The following is a 27,398-nucleotide window of genomic DNA, read 5'->3' on the forward strand; positions in this document are numbered from 1 at the left end:
GCATATTTACACTTGTCAGAAAAATGAAAAGTCAAAAATTATTTATTTGCTTTTATTTATGACAGGAAATAAATAATTATTTCTACTTTTGCAAAACATAGCATATTTATTATTGATTATGTTATTTCTAAAATTCTTATCTTGATGTTCTTTTAACCTTTTAGGTTAAAAAAATTAATTAATTAATTTCTCAATATGCTACTTTAATTGATGTGTGGCACTAATTTAGTTTTGAAACCATGACTATCCATGCTTTTTTTTCCACAGGCAGAATTATTCCTAAAAAAAATGTCTTTCTTGTAAGCAAGAGGAACATACCTTCATTCACCCAGCTGACAGGCAACCCCCAGCAACAGGTCGGGGGTAAAAATATTCCCCAAACACACAATTATGTCTACTTTTTAGTCAGCTGACTCGCAGTCCACAATAACAGGTGAGGGAGGGGCAGAACTGGAAAAAAATCTGGCAACTCTATCATTTTTTCTTTTTAAATTATTATTTTTCTTCTTCCTGGTTGTATATAGTAAGTGTTATAAGACAACATGTTTGTACATTAATGATGAAATTTGTTAAATCGGGTGAACAAACTGATTGATTGAGTGATTGATTGATAGGTATCTCGCTGAAAATAGCTTAAGCTGTCGGAACAATGAAGTGATTTTAAAATCTAAACTTTTTAAGACCTTCAATACATTCATGCCAGTAATTGTCCCCATGCACAGTCCTTATAGGCGCCATCCAATTTCCACTTTCAAAAAGCCTACATGTCCACACATACACAGTGCGTATCTCATTGTTTTTGTCTGTAGTCTACGTGCAAAAGAGAAAGAGGCACGATAGCTATCCTGTCCCAACTTCCTATGGTCTGTTGACATGAACCAAGGCAGTCAGGCACCAATAATACATGAAGAGCTGTTCAAAGACAATTAGGATCAGTTGTCAAGGCCAGACCCATTAATGAGTCGGAGTGTGGCAGGGGCCGAGGCGGAGGCACAGCACAGGCGAACGCCGCCGCCTGAGAGCCGATGCACTCTGACAGATCCAGTCCTTCCCCTGTCCTCGCCTGGTACAAGCTGATACCAGCCTGCGCCCATGATGGAGCTGCAGCAATGGCAGGATATTGTACCAAAAACAACAAGGAAAAAAAAAAAGGAGGTAATGTTTTCTGAAAATGATGACTGCCAAGCCGGGTCAGCCTTCACGCCGTCACAGCAGGAGAGGAAAGAGAGAAGCGGGCTGAGAGGCTCAGAGGATATTGGTTGAAAGCAAAATAATCATCCTTGCTGCTGTCTACCACTTCACATAAAACTGCCCCCTCATCAGATTAAAAAGGTGGTGTGGTTTGACCTTTTTCATAGATGTTTGCATTTTGAGGCGCAAAATCCCAAACCCAAGTTAAACCAATCCAAAACTGTTTCAAGGCAAAGACCATATGTTTAAACGGATATACATTTCTTAAGACGTACCAAAAGACAGAGAGGGAAACATTTGTGTCGGTACCTCGAATAAAGGTTTGAAATACTCTAAATATTTACATATAAATTAATATACAAAATAGGTTGTGCCTGTTTTTGTTTGAAGTGATGTGACTGCATGGATTATGTTAGGATGTAACAATATCTCATTATATTAAAATGTCACAATAATTCTTCTTAATGCCAGTCTCACAAAGTACTATCCAGCTGATCAGCGGGTTATTTCTTCTGGAGAAATAAGTCTCAGCAAACATTTCTATTATCAGCCCTGGAAGTAAAGTTGAGAGATTTCTGACACCCTGTTGTACATTTCTTTCAGACTCTGTTGTGCTGACATAGTCCACTAATAAAAACTTGTTGGGTTGGCTGACTACATTTAGTTGCTTTAGAATTAAAGAAGCCTTAAAAATGTTTAAGCTATTTATCTTGCAGCAATTTTGGTACCCAGTAAAAAAAAAAAAAAAAAAAAAAAGTAAAATAGTGACAAGACAACATGTTAGCTGCTAACGGTCCTAAGGTATCTGCTTTGAACTTCCTAATGACACTAACCTAAAGAACTGTTTCTCAGTCAAGATGCTTTGATTACATTTAGCTCAAAATGTAAGACACTTAAAGGGAAAACACACAAGCCTCTAATGCATCATGTGAAGCACTTTACTAGAATATTTGGATTATGAGAAAATGTATTGCTTCTAAAGGAATAACAAACTGGACACAGCACCATAAAGAATCGGCCATCAAATGGAAGCAAAGGTAGTGGGTTGCTTAAAAGAAATGAATACTGCTTCTGCCATGTGTTGCCCTTTAAATTCATCAAATCTAAACCAGATCATTCTACAGAGAATAGTTATTGTTAAAAACACAGCTTGAAAACTATATGTTTTGTGAAAATAAAGACATATTTTTCCAATAGGTACACAATTTTAACAGTAAAAAAAAAAACCCAATAAAAAAAAAACATACAGCTTGTCACATATCTTTTCCCAAAGACCATGGGTGTGTGTCCGACTGTCTCTCTGAAACATTTTGCCAGAGGCCTTGAAGCAGAATCAAGTCTCTGTGCTCATTTCTAACTGGTTTGATCAGACTGTTTCCTATTTGTCTAATTCAAGTAAAGACAGCTGACCGTGTTGTTTGGGAACAAACTTACAGAGATACTGCAGAGGTGATGTGCAGCGAAAGAAACTAAATCAATGCTCGCTGTGGAAAAGCTTTGAGGTGAAGCCTGACTGTCAGTCAAAACTTCTCCGGGCTCTCCCCAGACAGAGCCAGCGGACAATTCAGGCACTCAGGAATGAAACAACGAGCCTATTCTGCTTATGTTTCCAATGAAAAGAAAAGGGGAAAAACAAATTTGGGTTACTTCCTCTGCTGCGAATTGGAGCAAGTGACTACACGTGCTAAAGAACACCGCAGCTTTGAGTAGCCTTCAATCTCCCAACTTCTCAAACCGCTGAGCCTTCAAGACCTCATTTTTCATCAGCTCAATTACTCGACAACTGTTCTCCTCTTCAGCCCGCCCCTTCTTCTCCTGCCTTATCTCCCCTCCTCCTCAGTTGGAAGTGATCATTTGTTCTTTTATTAAACCTGATAACATCCCCTTGCATTGTCTGAGCGTGCCGGAGAGGCGCCCCTACTGTTTTTAGCCTCCAGCATTTTGTATTATTGGTGCATTATTTCACGCATGCCCTCCTCTTTTATCAAGCACATTTGAAGTAATGTTAATAGACTAGAAAATTGAGACATTTATGAAGTATGGGTCGGGTTTATGAAAAAAATCCATAAAATATGACAAGGGAGAGGTGAGATAAAAGCAAGGTTTTAATAGATTATGGCAAACAGGGGAGAGGCATCAGATGCTGACAGGCACCTCCTCTGAGATGCCTCATACTTTATTGGATTAATTTTGTTGTATTAGAAATGAAGTTAAATGTCCTAATTAATCTGTTCGTGCTGCATGAATACCTCCCTGAACACAGATGCCTGCACACGCAGTTTTTTAGCTAATTACTCTTCTGTGATAATTGAAGTAGATGTAGACTTTAGATGTGGGCTGAGGAAGTTTGGGGAGAAAAGGACAAGGTGCGGGTGTGTGCGGGCGTGTGCGTGTGTGTGTGTGTGTGTGTGGGAGGGGGAGGTTTGATGAGTTGGTGGTAGAAAAAGTGGTGCTGTTTTTAGCAAGCTAGCTGTTTTTCAGCAGAACATTCAAACCAGCAAACTAAAGTAATACATTAAAATTCTATTCATTGTTGTTCTTTTTTGCATACAATTTGACTTGAAAATGCTGAATTGTGATAGTTCAAATTGTGATAAGTACTGACTTCCTAAATTTAGGTGCTACTTTGGCTTGTGCATTTTGTCCATTATTAAGATTACAGACACAAGTACATTTTATTTGTTGAACCCTTTGTAAAGATGTATAATATGGTTTAAAATATTGCAGAAGGGTAATCTGACACCGAACATTTTAGAGAATTTAATTTGAGAAAATCTCCTAAGCGGAAGTTAATTGCCTTTAGAAAGTCTTAGGAAAATCTTTGATGCTTCAATTAGGTAAACTCGTGGGGTTAATAAGGTGCATCTCTCTTTTTTTACAAATAGAACAGCACTTTGTTTTCTCCTGTGACATTTCACAAGGTTGAAACATAAAGAAAGAGAAGCATCTGTGACCAGCATTTTTTTTTTTTGCATATTGTCCTGTCCCAAAACCTGCGTTCTTTCTTATGCTCTTCTCTTCAACTCACCCCACAAGTTTCTATCAGATTTCAGCCAAGAGACTGAGAAGACAATGGAAGAAGGTAGAATTTATGTCTACCTGAACCATTTCTGTGTTGATTTGGCTATAAATTTCTGATTGGTATCCTGCTGAAAGGTCTTGTAAGAACCCAATACCAGTCTTCGGTTGCAGTGACCAGATTTCAGTTTTGTAAAACTTCTGGGTATTTCAAGGTTCCCATGGCCTTTGGAGGATAAACAAACCCAGAGCATCACAAATCTTTCACCATACTTAACAGGCAGCATATGGGATTTTTCACATTTTTATCTCAGACAGAAAAATTGACACAGCTGTAAAAACAACAAAATCTCTAAAGGTCACTGTTAGAGAACTGAAGCAAAGACTGGCAAAAAAAAAAAATCACAATAACCATTATCTACATGCCAACCATTTCTAAAATGATGCCAATAAAAAGCCTTTTCTGACCAAATCCTTAACACATAAACATGTGGAAGAAGTCCCTTATACTCACTGTTAGGTATGATGAAGAACCTTCATGTCATGGGCCTGTTTCTCTTCCAAAACAACCCAGCTCATGGTTGCAGTTAGAGTTCCAGCAGAGTTTAGCAAAAGTCACATAATTATGTTAGTAATACTTCCAAAACACTGGTGGGCATGTAGACAGCATCTAATGGTTGCTTTGGAGAGTTGGTAACCCCAAGATGCTTTGTTGCACTTCTTTCACAGTCAGCTTACAGTTTTTCTCATTTCCTTATTATGCATGATGGTACCACAGACATGGCTTTTCATGCAGTCTTGTCGCTGGAGACTAAAAAACATTTTTAAAAAAGGCCTCTGTGTCGTGATATTTATACTCCACAAACCCAAAAAGTCCTGGATTACTCATTACAAGTTCTTGGACAATCTGCCCAACTCAAAAAATTAAAGTATAAATTTAAATACTGCACTAATTTTGAAGGATAGCATTAGGGAAATTAATACTTGTATGTTGCACTCAAAAGGTTGGATTTTAAAAATTTTTCAGTGTGACATTATGCTATATAAAATATTTATTTATTTTAAGAATCATTAGGCCTCTTTGCTATTTAATTTGTCCCCATCTTTATGTAAATAAACCTTGGGTTTAACCAGGACAGAAACCTCCACACATTGTTTCCTTTCAAGCATGCTCTCCTCTCCAGATTGGGTGGCCCGCCATCACTCAGGTTGACCTCTCAACTTCTTCAAGGCCAGACAAAGTTTAATTAATTTGTTTCCAGATATTTAGACTTCTATGAGAAGATTATTCAAATTCCACCACCTCCCTGAACGCACCCCTCCCTTTGACGTTAATAGGCAGCGTCAGATCCACATAACTGCTGATGCCTTGCAGTCCATTTTGACAATTTTCAAAACCCAATGCAAATCCTATCAGCGGCTTGCTCAAGACCATATCCCACAGTATTGAATGTCACTCACAATTAGGAGACCCCGGCAAAAGCATTGGTAGGCACTATAGCAACCTGAGGCTGGTGCAGTCAGCTCCCTAAACGCACCCCGCAGAATGTGATCAGTGAGTATAATTTCCCAGCAAATATCCCAAGGGTGAGCCACTTGCCTTAACAGGAAAGAGGAGATGTTTAACAACCATTCAACTGATAGTCCTTCTATTCAGTCCTGTCTGGGCTATTGTGTTCACCTCTGTAAATGTGCCTCCAAAGGGAATGTGGCCAAATAGGCAGAATCAATTTAAATAGACATGGAGGGAAGCATGCAGCTTGAGATTCTTGTCATCAACTCTGGCTTTAGTACGTGATAAACCAATTTAATTAATCTACCTACTTATAGGAGCAATCATTCCTAATTACTCTAAATTTGATTTTATTGGTAAAAAGCAGAATAGCTAAAAGCCCCTCCACCCCCCACAAAAAACAAAAGCTGACTTCAGTCACAAACATTAAATCTAACACAAAACTTTCCTTTGAAAGAATCCCATGATATGGATTGTGTCAAGACGACTTTAAATATAAATAATTTAAAGTATTAAATAATTGTTAGGCGATTGTTACTATGTCTTCGTCCAGGAGGAGTGAAAGTTGCAAGTCAATGATGAGGCTTGGTTTCCATGTTTAGAAACTTTTTAAACTACTTTGAATGATTAATGCTTGAAAACTAGCTTGAAAACATTTAATATTCTCAAAACTTTTTATGACTAATACATTAATTATAAACAGATACTTAGATCATGTAAATTATTGCTACAGCAAACCAATTTATGCCAAGAACTTCAGTAGCCTCACACTCACAAATAATGTGATACAATTATATTGGGATACATAAAAACAACTGTCATTCATGTGAAGAACAATATGACAGAGTGAAAATCAAATCATAAATTAAATTACAGTTTTTATCTTTGTCGCTTGCGGCTTTAAAGTAAACTGATGGGCTACAATATATCAGTGCACAATACACCAAGAGCACCCCCAGCTCTGACATTAAAAAGGTTAACTAATTCCCTAAATCAAGTCAGATCTGAATCTGTCATACTGCCAGACCAAGTCGACGTTGAGTCAGCTTGCCATTTCCGAGAGCTGACGCTGAGAGACATGACAAGCCAAGCAGACAGATGAATGGATGGATGGGGTTTGAAGGTCCAGCATCCATCACATGCCAATCTGATATGCACTTCCTCTATCCCTCCACCAGCGGCGGTCCTCCGTGGTTAGACTCTGCAGGGCCATTTTCTGTCACTAGCCATGTGCTCGCTCTCAGATCATTAGAAGCAGAGGAATGGACTGGTCCCAATATAGCAGGGCAATAAACATAGTGCTTAAAGCCCTACTTAGCTGAATCAACTGGTTAGCCCCCCAACTGGTAAACAATAAAGTAAACAATTACCCAGAACTTGTCAAGCTAAGGAATCTGGAGCTGAATTTGTTCCTCCATTAAGGTTTCACTCATGACATCATCTCCACATAACTGAACACACTACTAAGATATGCATAAGATTACAGGCTAACTGTAATCTTAAGCATTACAGCACATATCTTATTTACATCCTATATAAGATATGTGGACTGGAGGTACTTTCTGTTTTATGTGGCCACAGTTTTTTTTTTTTTGTCCCTGTGCTCCTCTGAGCAATGAGGAAAATTGTCATTAAGATTGAGACAATCACAGCAGAGCCGTGATGAGACAGTGGGGGTGGGTGAGCTGCTTGCTTGCTCACAGCAAGAGGCTAATTGTATCAATATGTAAAATTCTCTACTGCACTGAAGAGTTGTTAATACATTTTTGATCAAATTAAGCCATTGTTGCGTAAAGGGGAGTAGACGCACTGAGAGACCGCGCAGGGGTCGTGTGAAGACCCACACAGAGCTCTGAGTAAGCACTCTCTTTGTGGCTTGCTCAAATTATAGCGAATTCTAATTATAATTAAATGAATGAGAGATTAGACTTTTTTTTTTCTTGTGGCAAAAGTACTTGCACACAGCTGACTTCAATTTTATGTCTCGATGAGGCTTCACTGAAGATTTCAAGCACTGCTGGCATGCTAAAAACAAACCAAACTCTTTAGGTTAGCTCTCAGGAATCCAAACTCAGCTTCAGCAACAGACCGCTGAAATACGCCCGTCAAGACCCGAGCGAATGGATAATCCACACATGTTCTCACTCACAGCTGGATTTGGTTGAAGGATCAAGGACGTGTGGAGGAGATGGACACTATCCTTGTTGACAGTACCTTGACAAGTGTAATCCTATATAATACACACTGGGTAAACACAACACTTAGCCAACCATGCAACCACGGCCCACACTTCCTCTGCTTGGCCTTTGAATTTCACATTCTTTAAAGGTTTGAAACAATATGAGAGACAAAGACTTTCTGCTTTATAAACAAGTGCAAAGGGTAGGTACACATTAGCCATTTTAGAAAGGACACATGGTAAAAGATAAAGACAAAACTACTCAAGAAAAAATCCATCACACAATAAGTGTGGAATACTTGGAAACTTGGAATACTTCTGTGAATGAGATTGTTGCTGCATTTCTTTTCCACTTCTCTCTTGCCTCATTTCCTGAGAATTCTGATTGGACCCAATAAAGGCAACTAGCATTAAAAAATAAAAACTGGAAAATGAGCCAAGTTTCACTATCCCCAAATAATTCAGTTTCTGTTCCCTGAACAGTAGATAGTAACCTGAGCTACATCAGAGTTCCATCTTGGTAGGTGCAGAACATTTTTTATTTTGCACTTTTCACATGCAAGAAGCAGCCACAGATCCTAGATTTTAATTTTATCTTTGTCAGAAAAAAATCTCAATCAAGCTAAATCACTATGAAAATTATTTTGTATCTAAATATGGCAGGACTATGAATTATTTTCCACTGTACATCAAAACTGTGAATCAACCATAAACACTTTAATCTAACTCTCCTTTCTTGTTATCTTCAAAAGCATCATGTCACCATTGCACCCATGTATCCACAATGGAGGTCCATGAACCTCACCTTGAAGGCCTGGCTGTACGGCCCGATGTTAGCGGGGGCCCAGTGGGAGAGGCTCTGGACATGAAGGGCTTCTTTGTGGCGGAAACAGCCTTCCTCCAGGGGTTCGGTCCAGTCATGGAGGAGACAGTCCATCTGCAGCAGCTGTCCACCAGGCAGAGGCGCCTGGACACAAACCCTACATAACAAAACAAAATAAATATGAAAAAAGGGAAGAGGGTAAACATATAAAGAAATAAAGGGAAGCTTTTACCTGGCTGGAGGATTTATGTCAAAATATTTCCTGTAAACTGCATTGAGAGAAACAAAATCCTCCATATTCCTCACATAGAGATGAACCAAGACGATGTCCTTCATTTTCCAAGCCTTGATTTGCAACTCATCTGATAAAATGCATAAGATTTTTAGACATTATCAACAGCACAGTCAAAGTCAGAAAATCTTGCCTAAACTGAACAAACTAAGTCTATAAACATCTGGCAAAAAGTCTTACTTGTACTTAGCTTTAATGCTCGGTTTAGTAAAAAAAAAAAAAAATCTTTGTTTTACCTCCTGATCTTATTTTAATACATTTCTGAGTCACTCAAACTAAAGTACTTGTATCTGGCTTTAAGTATAAAGCAGAAGTACTGGTGGGCCCCTGCACTGAAAGCAATCCGGTGTGCATATTGGAGGCTTTGGATACAAATACAAGCTCCATGGCTCAAAGCAAGGCATCTCTCTCTCCCAACAATCATCTGAAAGAGCTTCAAGTTTGTTTTTCCTTTGCCAACACTAGCATCTCACACTACTTTGCCCCCATACAAAGACGTTGCTCATTAAATATTAACTTGTTTAATATTGTCTCTGGGAAGGGGCTGCTCAGCCAAGCACCACCATAAACATTAAATATGCTTTTCATCTTTTGCTCTTCCATCTCCATCAAAAAAAGAAAGAGAAAAAAATAGAGATACAGTGGGGGAAAAGTGGGCACTATGAAAACTTCTGCAGGGCAAAAATGATAAACCCACTCTACATGGTTGGAGTGTGTGCGAATGTGTGTGTCTGAAAACAGTTGGTTCTGTGTTGGCTTAAAATGCTTGTCCTTGTGCAGCGGCCAGCTACATACCCCATTCATCTGACTGACAGAATCTGTGACACACCGAGTTTGTATGAGGAGTTAAGAAGTACTGCTGAGTCAAGCTGAAGTTTTAAAGGTTTGCTGTTTTTCTTGTTTTGTGTCCAGTTAACACCACACAAACAGACATTTGTTTAGATCTCACCAGTAACTTTGTTTAGATAATAAAATCTGAATTTTTAGTACATAAAGTAAATACAGGTCTGGGATTTCAAGTGATAGATCAACACTAATCAGTCTATAATTGGAAAGCAGGAATAAAAAAGTTGGTTGTTTTGAAAAGTACGCAGTGTATTTCTATTAAGCCTGCCTGACTGAATATTTTGTAGAACAACTTTTTGCTACAATTACAGTGGTGATGTTGGGAGGGGCAGTATGTCAGATGTGCACAGCATACATTTTTGTCCATTCTTATTTGCAAAATAGTTCCAGACTCATCAGATGCGGTAGTGAGCATCTGTGAACCTCATATTTCAACAAATGACGTTAAATCACACAGATGTGGCAAATGGCTGTGATGGATTTTATATAGGGGTATCAGCAGACTGAGGTCTTTAAGAAAATGAAAGAATGTGAAGGATTTTTTGGTTCTTGTCAACATTTCCTCTACCTTGAAGCATAGCTAAAGCTGCCAGTGTCTGGCTCTCAATCCCAAGATCTTGGCTCCTAAGTCCATTGATGCCTGAGATCCACTGATAGCCCCTTGAACACCTTTTGGAGCAGGATGGAGGCTCATCTGGGGAAAGAGATGGCAAAGAAGTTATAATTCCCACCATCAAATTGGTTTTGGTTCATCATAATGTATGAAGCATCTTTAAATATTTGTTCCTTCATAAACAAGCCATAAATATTAATTTTATGTCATCAAAGAAATTAATTCAGATGCTGTCACAAATAAACTACTCAAGTGACAACTCTTGTCAAACCGCCATGTAAAAAGCTCCGGCATTATGATGCTGGTCACATATGACACCGATCCACAGCAACACACACCACACAAAGATATCATTTGACACACCCAGACATAAATACACACTCATGCATGCATGTCTGCATGCACACGTCTCACAACAAATGAATCTCACCGTGGCCCCAGTGACAACTAAGGTCACAGTTTGATGTAAATTTGTGCTGGTTGTCTTCAGCTTGATCAGCATATTCCACCTCCTCAGTCATCTTGTCAATGGCGCTCTGGCAAGGACAACTACCATGGGGCAAAGCTCTCGCCACCGCATCCTGCAATAAAGCACCACAGGGGAATACATCAGGCCAAGTGCCCACCAAAGAACGCAAAGCCGTTTGCAATGGCAGACAAAACGTCGTATAATTAGCCAACCTCACCACGTACGCCGCCGAGCAGGCTGTGTGTGCACGTCAGTCTTACATGACAAGGACCCAGACGCGCATAACTTCAAGGTGAATGAATATGAAACAACTTGCTAACATATTCGTGGTTCAGGCGAACAGGGTGTGGTGTTTTCTGATACTGTAGATCCAATCATAGTGGCTGTCAGTCAAGACTCAACACTAGATCAGTGAGACATGTTTTGGATTGCACCATTTTTTTATTTATTTATTTTTTTTTTGCAGCTGTTTGCTTATACTTTGCCTCTGCTCCCTGCTACTTCTTTAAATAACAAATCATTATCATTCTCTAAGGCATACATATTACCTGCCATATCCTGCAAGGGTGCCACGCGTTTGAATACATATTTCATATTTCCTCTGCACAACCCTCATGCCGCCTGATACTCTTTCACCCAACCCCCCCCCCTGTCTCCTGTCAGCCGCATTAGGCCATATGATAATCAAATTAATTATACTTCAGCCCCTCTCTCCTGGCCAGCATGAAAAATAGCTTGACTAGCATTAACTGAGGGCAAATGATGGTGGTCCATCCCCACCCCCTGAGCTTGGTGCAGTTTCCTCTAGTGCTGGTGTCACCGCAGATCTGTCACCCTGACGAGAAGAGCTTCAGAAAGCTGAACCAGGGCAGGTTCTCCCCTGGTTGTCCCCCCCCCCACTGCCACTGCCCCTCTTGCTCTCCCTCCCCTTTCTTACTCTTGCAGGCTCTGGTTTTCCCTACTCTTTCTCCAGCAACCTAGGGGGGGCTAGAGGGGCCGCAGGAGCATGCAGTGTCTATTTGCATGTTGGGGGTGGAAGCGGCTGCAAGGGGAGCAGGAAAAAATATATAGCTTAAGGGGGTGAGGCTGGAGGGTCGCAGAGGTTGCTGGATGGGGGTATGTTTTCTGTCTATAACAGTGCCCTCCCCCATCTAAAATAAAAACATACAGTACATATGTAAAAATGTCTACATATAAATTCAAGGGGACATGTGTATGTCACAGTGTGTGTCTTCAAATCACATACTTGATCCTTCTTTGTGATGACAAAATACTCCAGTAAACACAGAAAAGGCAAACTGATCCTTCAGTATGATTTTAAATAAACACGGGAACTTCAAACAAAGAAAGAAAATAAATAAATAAATGATCTGTCTTCACTAAATCTTTTCGAGAACAATTTAAGAAATGTTAGAATTTGCTGTCCACTCCTGCAGGGAGAGGGAAATGTGCCGTCCTCCTCCAGCATTTGAGGCCCAATTCAGCCTTCAATTTACCAAAAGCCAATTTCTTCTCCTTCCCCACAACCCTTTGCTTGTGTCCGCTCACCCAGCTACCTGAATGCAAAGCGCCTTAATGCGAGCAGACATGTTTATTAAGCTGGGCCTAGTTTCAGGCTGCGGCGAATATTGCAGACGTCAAACTAGGCCATGTGGGGCTGGAGGAGCAAGAGTGGGAGATGAAAGGAGAGACCAAGAGCTAGAATGTGTGGAAGTAGAGTTAGAAAGGCCTTCTGGAGGTTGATCTGGATCCTACCCTGCAGAGCTGTGTTTTTCCCCTCTCCTCGACAAAGTTACCAAGCACCAAAGGGTTGTGTTCTGGTATACTGTTTGGCCCTGAGAGCTGCTTGAACGCAATCAACCCCACAGAGTCAAACTTCTCCAAAGCCATTGATACTGTATTGAATGAACTTCAATTAACAGAAATTAGACTCACGCTGTGTTTGTCCTCTACATGCATTTTGGTGAAGCGCAGGTAGCCAACTGGAGCAAAAGCATCTGCAGAGTGAATCACTGTCTCAGCTTCATCTCTGCGCAAACAAACAGAAAACATCCAGACACCTGGAGGAAGAAAATCATTTTGTTGACTGAGTGTTGTGCTGGGTTACTTACATTGTTATCTTCTTTTTGAAGATTGGACAATCGAGAGTGAAGGTTTCATATTCACCTCCCTCACCACAAATATGGACTCCATACTTGTGGGAGAGCTGCTCAAAGCAAAGCAAAATATTTTATTTTAGTAATATGCCACAGTATGGAAAACCTTCTGCAAAATGATGCTAATCAGTTTACAGATATTTTAGTATTTGTGCTATTGTACATTAATATGCAATAATGATTCAGTGCTGACAACTTTATACAACAATATCCAAACCAATAGGAAAACAAGGATTTATGTAACTTACAGTTCCAGTCAGACATTTGTAAAACCTCAACATGGGCATGAATGTCATATTAATTTATTGATATTCTGATAGAAAGGATTGGGTGAGTTTAAAATAATTGTTTTCTCTGGTCCACACAAAATTTAAATTACACAAATACAAACATACATCCCCATTTGAACAAATCTCCCTTAGCAAGTTGCACCTTTATCATGCTTTTGTAGCCATCAACAAGCTTCTGGTATAATTTACTTTGTAAGTTGAACTACTGGATTGGTTGACTTGAATGGGGTATTTTTCTGTCTTGTACCTAATTCACAATTTTAGAAACAGTATAAAATCAAACCTTTGAAAAAGTAATGTCTAATAGTTTAAGATTACTGTTAATTATTGTCGTCGTGGAAATTCCAGTACAGTCCATGTTCAACCATCTTTCAACATCAAGTGGAAGGATAATTATTAGGATGCACAAGAACAGCAAAGTCCAAATCTATCATAAGCTGGAAGATGCCAGTGTCACTGTCCACTTCCAAGAAAGCTTGACATCAACAGACTGAGACGTTGCTGACTAAGAACCATCTGTTCCTAATCAACATGTAAACGTTTGAATTTGAAGCTGTCCACAAGGCCAAACTAAATTCCTTTGGTAGATAAATGTTCAGGCAAGACAAAGCTTGAGCTGTTTGGCCAAAATGGCAGGATGTTTGCTTGTTTTTAGAAATCATTGAAGATAAAAAAAAAGGAAAAGTTCCAATATCTCTTCAATACTCAAAATGTGTTAAAATTTGCGCTACTGATAATGTATGTAAACTTCTGACTGGAACAGTATATGTGTATTCAATAGAAAATTATGTGCACACTACAATATCTCAAAGTACTGAGGTCAGATTGTTGGAAAGGTATCTAAGAGTGTACGACCTGTTTCAAATAGGGCTGCATATCGGCCAGGGATTTTCCTAAGTGCTTCTCTGGATCCAGGCCTGGCATCCGCATGGAAAATGCAGGAGAACATTAACAAAGCAACACAAACAGAAATACACAAACACCGTGCACACAGACAAGAAGAGAGGGAGAGAGAGAAAAAAAACGGTCTGATCAGAAACGGACTTAGTGATTGAAGATGACAGGCAGGGAGGTTTACGGGCAGTCTCACAAAAATACTCCTAAACCTGCACCCTGGATCTATTTGTTTGACTTTGCAAGTAGTGTACACAGATCTCTCTGTGTAAAGGCAACAATTTTCAATCGCAAGCCGCAAACTCCCCCAATGCACCCTCGCCTGCCCCCTGCACATGTAGTTCCCTTTGAGAACATAAACTCTGGAAAGAAATCTTGTTTATTTGCCTTTTTTCTCCCCTTCCCCTGAAATGGTGCATGGAAGTGACTCACAGGCAAGGGAGAGAAAAGAAGAAGGGGAAAGAAAGAGGTGCCGGTCAGTTTTGCCTGCATACCGAGTGGTGGCATGCTCTGGTTCACTCCCCCACACTCCCCAGACAATAAGACAAAAGCGTTTAACTTACCATTTACAAAAACAAATGCGCTCTTCCTGTTTACAGCAATAAAAATCTGCTGCTTCAGATTCAGATTAACAGACTGGCGGGTTTAATTTAGAAATGAAAGGTAGAATAAATCAATCAACAATTCCCTAAACCCTGGAGGGGTTTTGCTCCTTTGAGACGGTGAAGTCCTGACTTTGCCTTTTCGGCTCTGGAGTTCGAGGCCTCAATGTTGAACTTCATCTCACCCAGAAAGAAAGTGCAGCCCTCAATTTCCTACAGCGCATTCTTCACAGCTCAGACACAAAGCAAAGCTCACAGTACCAGGTCCTTACGACAAAGAATAGAACAATAAAAAACATAACAGGACATGAACATAAAATGTTAAATTTGAGGAAATTCCAAACTAGGTATTTGCCCTTTTTCCTTCTTTTACAGTTAAAAAAGTAACAGTACAATTGTAAAGTCACAGGAACCACATGCGTGCAGCTGATGGTCTTTCATGATCGCTTTTCTTATTTTTCTACAGAAGTATCTCAATGGATTAAAATAATGTTCTACATAATATATTTCTAGAATTAAATTAATAAAGTGAAACTAATTTTTGAATAGACCGATTCAAACACATTGTCATTTATTTCAAGGGTTTAATTTTCTAACTTCTAATCATTATTGCTGACAGAGAATGAAAACCCAAAGTTCTGTTTCTCAGAGGATTAGAGTACTGTATCAGTCCAAAAAAGGGCACTTGGTTGGAAAGAATGGAAAAAAGATGTGTTGTAGAAAACATTTCACAAGAATCGGGAATAACAGCAATGTTGAGAGGACAAGTAGAGTGTATATTACAAACATCAGTTTGTTGATAATTCTTTATTAAAATTGGCCCTTTATAATATATACTATGCTGGGTTTTCAATACAGTTACAACTGCTATCTTAAGGTGCTGTTTTATCTGAATATATAATTTTGAGTTTGCAGGTGTCAGGTGTCTGTCCTGATTGGTGGAGCCAAAAGATGGACAGATTTGGACTGGTTTCCCAGGAGGAGATGGTGGATGATGCAGATCGCTCCGTTTTCATTCTTTGTTTATCCCAACCTGCCACACCTTTGCTGTGAAGCACCTTTGAGAACACATTCAATGCTGTACATGATTGCGAGGAGTGTATGTGTTATTTTTTGGTTGCTTTATTTTGAATAGGTATGTTTCTTCAATATTTTAGATAGTTGTTCTGTGTTTTGGCAGAAGTCCACGCTGAACCTGCACATAGCACCTTTTCAGTGTTGAAATCTGAAAAGAAAAACATCATATAAACAAATCATTGTAAAAGGGGTACAACCTTGTTTTGTGGCTGCTTAAAGTCCAAAATTAATGGGAATAAAGTCTTGAGTGTTTGTATGTGTGACTAATCGTTATAGTATAAGAGTTTTACTTTTATGACATTTCAATGATATTTTAATTTACTTCAAGGCACATGTACATTATCCACATGGTTTTCCTGTGACTGGCATAATCATTAACAAGTAACTGATGACCTATCTGGGTGAATAGTAGAGTGGTGACAGTGATGTCATGGTAATAAAGATAGTTGTTGAAATGGACCCATAATTTTCACTGAAAATCGAACATAGCTCCTCCACTAGCACAGATCATGCGGCCCTGTTCATTGGCATGGTCATCTGTTTAATTAGACAAATGAAGTTAATCCTAATGTGAGAATCTCTCGTCTCTCATGGCCTGACAACCTCAAAGGTTAATGTGTCATCTTCAGGCCCCATGAGGAGCGATGGCTGGAAGACTAGAGGAAAATGGAAAGGAGATGTGAAGGAGGGATGTCGCATCCCATCCCGCGTTCATCTTAATCCCAGCTGCGTCTCTGCTGTGGGTCTCCGTGGTCCAGCGCTTCAGGGAGGAGAGATAGAGGGCCATGGTAGTGAGGAAGGAGGGAAAAGGAGGAGAGTAGACAGGGTGTGGAAGGATAGAATGAGCAGGCCCTTATTCTCCTCCCAGGGGATCTGTAGTCTTAATTAGTGTGAGAATATCTAATCTCAACATCCTCTCATCTTAACCCCGCCACAAAGGTAATAAGGAGGGTGAAGAAAAGCATTAAAATTCAATCCAATTAAAATATCCTCTTTAATTAGTCATGCCTTTTAACAAATTTTGAAAATTGGCTCTGAGCTCCTAAGGGTGGGTGCAGCGTTTTTTAATGTGTTCATTAACTTCCCAGCTCTTAAATAATATATGACACATAATTTGATATTTACAAGGAGAGAACGGGATGACTGAAACCTACGACGACAGGAGTGAGTGATAAAACCATACTAAGATGGCATTAATGTGGAACTATTTCTCCAAAGACCACTTAGCACTTGTGTGAGTGTTTTCCTAATTGATGTTCCGGTTGGAATTAAGGTTACTGAAACCATTTGTACATGAAGGAAGCTGGGATGAGGCTGCACTTGTACAATATATGCTTTGCAAACTCCTAAAGAAGCCATCAGCGTAGGCTACTGGCGATCTAACACCACTCATTTGCATGATCTCCACATCTCTGTCTCCTCTAAACCTGTTTTACAACTTGACCTAAACCCAATTACCTAACCTCATTATGCCACATTAAACCCAAATAAGCCCACTAGAAGCTGCCATTAGTCTGCCACCAGAGACAGTAAGACCACTCTTTGGAGAGACATGAGCTTTCCTGAGAGAGACTGAAAGGAATGACTCTCTTTTAAAAGGGCCTTTTACATCTTATTATCCCATAAAAGTCCAGTTAAATTCAGTGAACTTTAAAACTTTGATGTCCAGTAATGATTAAATGCATTTTTTAGAAGCACCGAGATGGCATTTAGGGGGCAATATTCAAGAAGAAGACAACGTTTAAGAGGAAACCAGATAAAACCTGAGGTTTCCTTAAACTGAGATTGAATAAAAAACATCAAAAATAAGATAGGTGACAGAAATACAATGTGTCGTTGAGGAATGGGAGTCAAGTACCAAAAAGGTATATAATTCCAGTACTAACCAATTACGTAGGGGTGGGCAATATTGATTTAAAGCTTTATTGTGATATTTTGTGATACTATTGTAATAAAAATAAAATAGACTATTAAACTATTTATTACATATTTTTAGGTAATTATGACTAACTGATTGGAACAGCAATCATAGCAATAAAGTAATTGTCTACAACAGCTTTACACATTTGTAATACACTTCTTTAGGTCATCAGTTACATAAAAAAGCTTTTGTCTCACTTAAATAATCATATTTTACATTTTATTGGCAATTGTTAATACGCTCATTGAACAGAGAAAATAATAAAAATAATCTAAGGAAACTTCTTAAAAAATATATATTAATTGCAATTTATTATGAAAATGATAAATACAATTACTTATGATGGACAATACGATTAATACCTGTCCCTATGTAAAAAAATATTAATGTTCATTAAAACTGATGCAAACACTGTAGGCACCAACTTGTCGTCTGGCCAAACCCAAAGAGTCCATAAAGCCTGGCTTCACAACCTTAATTATATCACACAAGATCTTTAGTCTATGATCCAACAGGATCATAGACAAAAAGATCATAGACAGTCTGTAAGACCAAGAAGAAAGAAGAGAAGTTAATGTCAAAAAATAAGATATAAAACTTTTTCTTTATGCATGAAAAGCTTCTGAAGAAAAAGACTTGGATCCGATGGAAACAATGAAAAAGCAACTTTTGTTTACTCAACAGAAGTTCACTCATGAGAAAAGGCTTCTCTCAAGTCTATTCTTCTTAAAGTCAGAAACAATTATCTCCAGGCCTCTGTCCTCTATCTTCCTCTATATCTTTTGAGAAACCACGATTAGTCTTTCAACCCTTGAGAAAGTAGATTTTTGTTGCCCAGCAGCGCTGGGTTACCTATTTAATTAAAACTTCTTGTGATTTTGCTTACTGAGCCTAATGCCAAATTAAAAAGCTGCGAGATTCTAGATACTGTCTAAACTGAGCTGAGCACAGTATTGCCGACATCCGCAGGCTGTCTTAAGATCTGGTGAGCGAGCTGACAGCTCCGCTTTAATCCCTGCCTTTAGAGAGAAAAAGCAGAGAAAATTGGATTCATGATGTGTAACATTTTAGCCTTTAAATGGGTGAAATAAGCATCTCCTCCCTCATAGGTGAGCCGCATCAGCTTTTAAACAACGTTTTAAAAGATTGTTCACCAAAACAAAAGCTGTTCACTATCACCTAATCTTTGCAAGGCAGACGGATGATTACAGAAATGAAATAAGGAAGGAGAGGGAAGTGGTACGGCATAAAGCATGGTAGGATTAACAGGATATGTGAAATTTGTCAAGCTCTTATCTGAAATTCTGTTGGTGTGAGAAGCATAATAGGCAGCATAAACTTTGCTACAATCCCATCAGGATGCAATCTTATTTTCAGGAAAAAAATGTAAAATAAAAGAAATAACCTTCAGTGAAGTGGGCACCATTTAATCTTTTTGTGCCCCTGTACGTGGTCAGTAATATACATCATATGTCATATGGAGGTGGGCAATATGGAAAAGATATATCACACATATTTACCCAATCTACATCCTTCATAGATCAGTCTTTTGTAGAAGCTACATATTTATAAGATATATTTTTCACATATTTGTTAAACATTTAACCTTGTCCTGACAGTATAATATGGGAAAGATGACTTCTGAAAAAAAAAAAAACTAAACTCCTTTGCCTCCTTCTACTGACAACTGGAGAAATGCACAATTCCTGGTCTAAAACAACCAGTCAGAGCAATGGAGGAAGGTCTTAGCACTGTCAATCACGCTAGCATACACACTGCTCACACCCTTCCTTTAGCTCTGCAGCACCTTTCTCACAGCAGAGCCTACCATCAGTGCCCAAGCTAGTCAGCATGGCCATCTACGACAGTGGATAAATGGTTTTCCTGGAACCGTAGGGCGTCTGGAAAATAAAATATTCACAGTGTGTGTTTACTTTTATTAGAAGTTTATTTAGTATTTCTCCACTTGGCACCTGCCTACACTGCCAAAAGTTCCAAAAACTGGTTCAATGGCCATGTGTAAATAAAAAAAGACCTGACCCTCACCTGAGCAGGTCACAGAAAGACAGAAAACTGCAGCAAACAATCCACTATCTCATTCACCTCACATCACCACAAAGGGTGAAAAAACACTTGGACTTTTTTGTAACTTGCTTTCATTAGTTCACATCCCTAATTCAACAAATTCAATTATGTTTCACGTTATAGTGGTAGTGGTGTCCCCTTTCAATGTTTAATTTTTCACAATGTAATACCTTTATATCACCAGTGTACAAGATTTGACTGAGAAAAATCAATTTTGGTATTTTTATATACTTGTTAAAAGATGATAAATAATTTTACAACTACTTCTGAGCTTTGAGAAAAAGACTGACATTTTTTTTCTTACTGTGACAGCAATTTGGAAATGGTTTAATTAGGAATAAGTCAAAAGACAATAAAAAAAATTGTAATAAGTGTAATATAACGTCAATGTCATTTTAATTATCTTCTAAAATTAAGCTTTATTAGGTGCGAGTTGAACCTCATATCTAATAATCAGAAAACATAAGACTCCCAATGTCTGACGGGAAAGGAACTCAATTATTCAACATGAAAACCTTTTACTAGTCATTATCACAACTATTAATTGTCCTGAAAGATAAATTAAATTATTTTTCTGGTAGTTTAAAGGCTGCATTCGAGTTCATGTAGACAGACCTTGATTTTGCACATGCCAATTACTCCTGGCAGGACCAATTAATTGCTGAACCTGTGCCCTGATACATACCTGCACTAATCAATCAATTATCTAATTACATGAATATTTTATACTAGCTTTTAGAAATGCCAATTAGCATGGTCAGCTCAAGAAATACTGCATTCCAAAGAGACAGCTTCAGAGCCACACCACACATTTTCCTTTAATTAGAAGCATTTCCTGGTATTCATTTGCATAAACTTGGGTGATTGAACTTACTCCCCTCTATGACAGTTGGCATCTTTAAAAAAAAAAAAAAAGAAAAAAGGTTTTAGGCAGTCATCAGCATACAAACACGCTTTCAAGAAGACTGACTTTGAGCATTCAGAAAGATACGCTTCAAGAATTTCTGGTCTTGGTGGAATTTTGGTCGACTAAACAAACTAATGATGGAAAGTAAATCTTGAATGACTTCTCATTTCTGAGAATCAAACAGAGGAAAAAAAAAACACCCATTTCAGACTTCTACAGAATATCATAAGCTGTTGCAGTTGGGATTTCAGATGCCGACTTAACCTTTGCCCCAGGAAAGTTGGTTTTTTTCCCTCTTTTTCTAAAGGTCTGCACAAGTAAATCCCTCAAAGACTCATTTTTGTTCTCTGCCACACACAAAAACCAAAGCCCACCAGGTACGCCCTTCTGTTACCCAATCTCCCCTAAGCAGCACACCTCACTGCTCAGACCTGCTCCCACCAAAGCTGCAATTATGGGGGGCTGCCTAGAATGCCTTTGGCACTTGCCCCTCTATTCAATTCTCTCCTTTCTAATTACTACTGCCCTGGGACAGGTGAGAAGTCAGGACTGATACGATCTGCTCGCTTTACCTGTAGCCAAAACACACACATACACGTACGCACACAAACATCTACAGCCTGGACGATAAAAAACATACGCATAAGGCACCCGAGGTGATCTTCTATTCTAATTATAATCTTTCAAAAAAAATGTTAGGAATTTGCTTTTAGATCAAGTTGTGTTTGGATTAGGAAGCTTGGCAGAATAGGAGAGTTATAAGGCGACACGTCTTCAGTGGGTTGTTTTCTTAAAAACATGTCTGTCATTTAATTTCATGATTAGCCCATAAATGGAAGACGAAGAACTACTTTTGTATTCGTACAAAAGTAAATTTGACAGTTCTACTGAAGCCCTCATCCGTCTGTACTATTTGATTCTAAAGAAGATAAACTAAATTTATCACGTCTTTAATTGATTTTAAAGAAAAATCTCTCCTGGTTAGTTAATTTAGCGAGAAAATAAAATCTTGAAAACATCTCTCCTTTGATGGCCATCATATTTATTGTCAAACCCCTTTTATTTATTATTAACATAAAAAATGAGTGTTGGCTGCAGCAACTTAAGTACCAACAATAAATGGTTTTGCAAGTGCATGCCATAAGGGGTTATTTAAGCAGTGTTGAAAGATAGGCAGAATATCCTAAACATACTCAGCTCCACAGGTCATCAGTCAGCTCCAGACTCCGATCCGACTGATTGCTTCCAAAGGTGACAACAAGCACTTAGCAGGACATAAACAGTGTGTATATAATGACCTCCCCCTTCAAGTGATATAAGAGCAAAAAGAACCATTTGTAGCCATACTAATCATTTATCACTGGAACAACCCAAAAGAATCCAGCTGCACTGTCAAGTAGATACAGGTACGGATCCTGACATCATGTACTTGAGAGAAGAATAAAGGAAAACTTTTGTTCTATCCCTACTGTTTTACAGTAATCTGATCTTTCTGTCCTCAGGCTCCAAAACAGATGAGAGGAGAGCATGTGACTCCATAGTAACCTCTTTCCTCAGAGCTGAAGCAGTTGAAGACTGCAAATGAGAGAAACAAGATTTTAATCTTCACTTCACGGACCGCATAAATGGAGCTATGCATAGGTGAGCCTCTCCTACACGGTGCAGACATGCGCCGGTTATTGACAGCTTGCATTAATGTGCGGGGCAATCACCTGTGAGTATTTCTCAACTGCCAACCATTTCTCCACCCACCCTCCTAACACAACGCCGCAATAATACCTCCCTCCTCCTCCTTTGTGCTTCTTATCTTTTCATATTGTTCTCTGGTTCAATTCATTGCCGCTGGCGCAAGTCTTAACACCGCCGCTAAGCCGCAGATTAATGGGTTGGGTATTACTTCACTCGTCTCCTTGTCTACCTTTAGATACACCGCTTTTTTCCACTAACTTTTATTATAAAAAGTTTGTGTTTCTGACCAGCTTGGCACCTCAAGAAGAAAGAAATAAAAGGAGGGAAACAGGCAACTAGAACGGAGGTTAACTGGCTGGGCACAAACAAAAGACAAACAAAGAACTCACCAAAAGCAGCAACTTTGATGAGGATGGCATGTAGGTCGGATGATATCATCTCAGAGAGCAGCGACTCTTGGTCTCGGTGCCACAGGTAGGCCAGGGGCTGCAGACCAAGACGCAGACATCTATAAAACAAGTGAAATAGATGCAAAGTAGTTATTATTGAATATCTGCCCACTTCAGAACATTGTCACAACCCCATATTGCCAAAGCACCTTATCTATTTACATGAAAGCTGTCACCCGGATAGGCCCACAGTTCACGGATTATTAATGGGAAACAAAAAACCCCATTTAAAGATTTTTATTACATCATACAGTTAGAGGTAACATGAGTCAAACTGTATATTCACAAATGTCCACCCCTCAAAGAACTGATGGGGAGCATTGTGTCTACTACACATGCACAAATATTTGTTGGCATCTCTGTTAAAAATATGTGTTGAAATTCAGCTCATATTGTGGCAGCAGTAATATAAACTCACAGTGAATTTTTTTTTTTTTTTTTGGAAAAAATACAACTTTTAATTTGAATGTACTTAGTGAGAAATCCTAATCTTGTTTGCTAAACTCTAGACCAAATTGAACTGTTTTGCAACAAGCAAGATCCAGTTTGGATCTGTCTGCAGAACAAAAAGAGACTAAGCTGGCAGAAACTTGAAGGAAAGAAAAAAGTAAGAAGAACTAATGCTTTTTCTATTGTTAAATTTCTTTTATGTTTAAAGATTTCTTCAGAAAAATCTTAAAAATGATGAGAATTTCAGCTTACTTACCTAGAATGAAACAAGTCTAAATACAAATGGCATAAGCAAAGCAAAAAGTGTGTACATGTGACTGTGTACGAGTAAACAGAGCCCTCTCTTAGTTTAGTTTAGTCACACAAGTGAGGGAAAAACTGGATGTATCATTTTCCTTTGGTGAACCACAGATTGTGCCTTACTTGAGTTCAGAGGAGCAAGTAAGCTTTGCTGTTCTAAACCTCCAGTGTTTGACTTACACATTTTCCACACGGACCCTCTGGTAATCGGATAGAATAGCTCCTACAGACACTGCCTCAACGGCCTCCTTTTCCTGTGAGGACAAGAAACAATAATAGTTCAATGCTTTTTTATTATAAAGGAAAGACAAAAACTTGCTTGGTAACAGAACAGGGGTGTCATATTCTCCTAAAGTAAACTATTCTTTTTGAAATTGTAATGGAATCCAAAAGTGTTACAGAAATGACAAATGGCACCCAAATTTCCCTTGCTGTTCAGACTTTGGGCTTGTTAAGGTATCCTTGCTACTGCCGATGAAGGGAGCTACATATGAAGCTTATTGTAAATTGCATGTGCTTTAAACAACCAACCCAAAAAAATGTCTTAAACATTCTTCTTGCTGCAACTTTAACTGCTCATTATGAGGAAGCATGGCTAACAGGGACTGAATGGCTTTGTTCACTTCCTGTTATCAAACTACAACCATACATACTACAATTCAAAAACAGTGCAGAAATTCAATGTCATGGTTCACAAGTCTGGCTCCTATTTACTGAATGGCTCAGATTAAATGCATCCTGAAAAATTTTGCTCAAAGGGACAAATCCCAGACAGAACAATGAAGAGAGATGAGAACTGGGTGGAATTTCAAAGGTAGGCAATGGTCGTCCTGGGAAGTTAGGTCTTAAAAACTTAAGTGTGTGCATGCATGTGCACTGGCATTACCAATGATAGATTCTGTGTCTTACAGGCTGTGCGCCAATATTACAGAAATGCTAAAATTTCAAGACATTCAAGACAATTACGGGAAAGAGTGATAAGTTGACTGTTGACAAGCAGAAATTAATTGACACAAACCAAAACGAGGGTAAGCCATTCGAATTCATTCATGTAAAGCTGGGTTTGCATATTGCTGTATCCCAGTATATTAATGGAGAGTTAAGGGAAAGGGAAAAGTGTGGCAGAAAATTGTCCACAAGCAACAACTATAATCACAGGTTTGAGAAGATTGAGAAGCAAATCCAATGCAAGTTTGGGGACACTGACAAATAGCAGAGTGAAACTGGGGTCAGAGAGTCAAGAGTCACTCCACACAAATTTATCCAGGACATTGGCGAAAATTGTGTCATTCCTTGTGTTAAACCAGAAAGAAGTCCAGGAGAATTTCTGAAATAATAAAATTTTTGTTAACATTCTAATTTACTGAGAAACAACTGTATCGACATCTTGTCCAGATTTTCTACCCTCTGCACATCCAGCCATAAGATGGAGCCACACTGATGACTTGAAGCACCAGCGCAACTTTCCATCTGTGAGTGGCATGTATCTTTAATATTGCTAAAGGCGTATCTAATTGCTCTTCATATCATATTCATACTTCAAAAACTGTGGGACAACAATGCACTTGAGAGATGCTGGCGCAGCCTTGAGATGCATTCAATCTTCTTACAGGAAAACAGGCTTGATCTAGAGTGACACACTCAAACACGCACATATACACACACGATCACGAGCAAGAACCACATGCTGATGGTTATACATCCTCATAAATGCCTCTATGCCTCCACCACCCCCCTCTACCCACACACACCTGCAGATTCATTAGAACATTACATGGGCTGTAATTAGAATAAGAGGCAAGGGTAGGAGCAGTGGAGGGATGCCCAAGTCTCCAGTAAATTACCTTGTAGCCATTATCAATTTCCCTGGCTACTGGTCCTTAAGATAACCCCCCCCTCACCCTCCACTGCCCCTCCCTCTCCCTGTGGTCCCTTCCTGCAATTTTTCTCTGCCTGATAAACATGCTGATTAAAGCGAACACGGTGTAAACCTTTGATACTTTCCTAAATGAAATCCATGCCCTGCCTGGGGCTTGATGCTGAGCTCAGACACACAAGCAAACACGCACGCACAGCTCCACATAGGCACACTGGTTAATCAGATAAAGGATGAGCTCCGTGCATGTGCACTGTGCTAACTGTGCAGCAGAGAATGTGAGGTATTAAACTGTAGACATACAGTCAAACACAGAGATATCTTAAGAAGTGATTTTCCTCAAGTTCTAAAATCTCTCCAGAGAGTCCAGGACCAAAACATACATTAGAGTCAATCCCATTGCCTGGTGACAGTAATTAAGTCAGACTGATAACATTTCAGGCCAGCATAGAGGGAAAGGTGGCTGCAGGCAGTGTCATGTAATTCTAGGTAAGCCTCGAGGAAAACACCACTCTAATACAATGATAACCTTTTGCCTAAATGCAACTGTCACTCTCTAAAGAGGCAAATTAGGAGCCACAGAGTGGAATTAGGGAGGACAGACAGAAAGCTGAGAAGATTCACAAAGGAGAGAGTTTGTAAAAGAGCGTGCAACATCAACACCAATTTAGTCCCTCGGCTTTAAACTTGGCAGGACCTGACAAGAGCATCAGAGCGCCAGAGCAACAACAAATAAGAGCTTCTTTGTGTATTTTAGTCTGTCTGTCTCCCTCTATCTACCCTCTCTCAGGAGGCAGGCGGTTGTGGGTACTTGGACCTCAAAGGTTCAACTCTGCCTCGTCTAATTAAATGGCACCTCTTTTTTTCCCTGGCTCTCATTACATCCCATCGCACAGCCTTACAGCCTACTCGCCACTAATTATAACATGAGATGAATTTCTCACACATCCCTTTCTGTTTGCAGTGGAGACTTTTGCTACTGGAGCATTTGGCAGTGGCTTTGGGAAATGATTATTTTTGGATGAGGCTGTGTTTTTGTCGCCATTACAGAATTGCCAGGAGACAGGCTGGAATGAGGAGGGATAGCGCTGCTCTGGAGATTATTTTTCAAAATCTAGTCCAAGACTCAGGGTGAATTATTTTGAATAAGCCATAGATTAGAAATGATTGATGTTTTTGGGTATTCATACTACTATGAAAACAAATTTGTAATTTTTAGAAAAGCTGAAATTTATAGTTAAAAGTAAAGATATTATAAAAACAAGGTAGCTCAGTAAAACAGAATGAAATGGAATCTTTTCCAGAGCTTCTCTGACAAAACAATATTTTGACTGTTAGAGGTGAAAGCTAAGTAACATTAATAATCAGCACAAAGGTTTTCAGGAGGGTCAGTACCCAATTTGTAAATTTCTTTTGCCACATTCAAACCACAAACTTCCTTGTAGTTACTGTGATTTCATGTGATAAAGCATCACAAGCTAGTGCATAATTGTGAAGTGCAAAATAGTTCAAGTATGGTCAATCTAGACATAGTCTGTGAACAACACGTTCAATCGGATTTAGTTATGAACTTTGATTGGGCCATGCTAACACATTGATAAAATTTTGTTGGTCTACTGCATAAGAAAAAACAAAAAAACATTTGTGATTGGAGTGTGATAAAATATGATGGGGTATGAAAACTTTTGAAAGGCTCTGTACTTTGTTCTTAATTTGTTATTTTTGACATGAAATGACCCTAACCTTGTTCAGCCATCG

At 39.0% G+C, this 27,398-nt stretch overlaps 1 protein-coding gene across 3 annotated transcripts in view; it reads right to left on the reverse strand.

Moving 5' to 3' along the window:
• Window positions 1–27,398, reverse strand: part of dph6 (diphthamine biosynthesis 6) — an 81,003-nt gene that overhangs the window by 23,519 nt on the left and 30,086 nt on the right. For all 3 annotated transcript variants that reach the window (XM_044143409.1, XM_044143410.1, XM_044143411.1), the window contains 9 exons: window positions 23,945–24,018; window positions 22,955–23,073; window positions 14,246–14,307; window positions 13,056–13,150; window positions 12,880–12,973; window positions 10,906–11,056; window positions 10,431–10,556; window positions 8,957–9,086; window positions 8,707–8,881 (listed from right to left, as the gene is read on the reverse strand). In XM_044143409.1, the coding sequence (XP_043999344.1) occupies window positions 8,707–8,881; window positions 8,957–9,086; window positions 10,431–10,556; window positions 10,906–11,056; window positions 12,880–12,973; window positions 13,056–13,150; window positions 14,246–14,307; window positions 22,955–23,073; window positions 23,945–24,018 (1,026 nt within the window). The remainder of the gene's footprint in view (window positions 1–8,706; window positions 8,882–8,956; window positions 9,087–10,430; window positions 10,557–10,905; window positions 11,057–12,879; window positions 12,974–13,055; window positions 13,151–14,245; window positions 14,308–22,954; window positions 23,074–23,944; window positions 24,019–27,398) is intronic.

Source organism: Gambusia affinis, linkage group LG16 (genome assembly GCF_019740435.1).
Source record: "Gambusia affinis linkage group LG16, SWU_Gaff_1.0, whole genome shotgun sequence".
Classification (NCBI taxonomy): Eukaryota; Metazoa; Chordata; class Actinopteri; order Cyprinodontiformes; family Poeciliidae; genus Gambusia; species Gambusia affinis.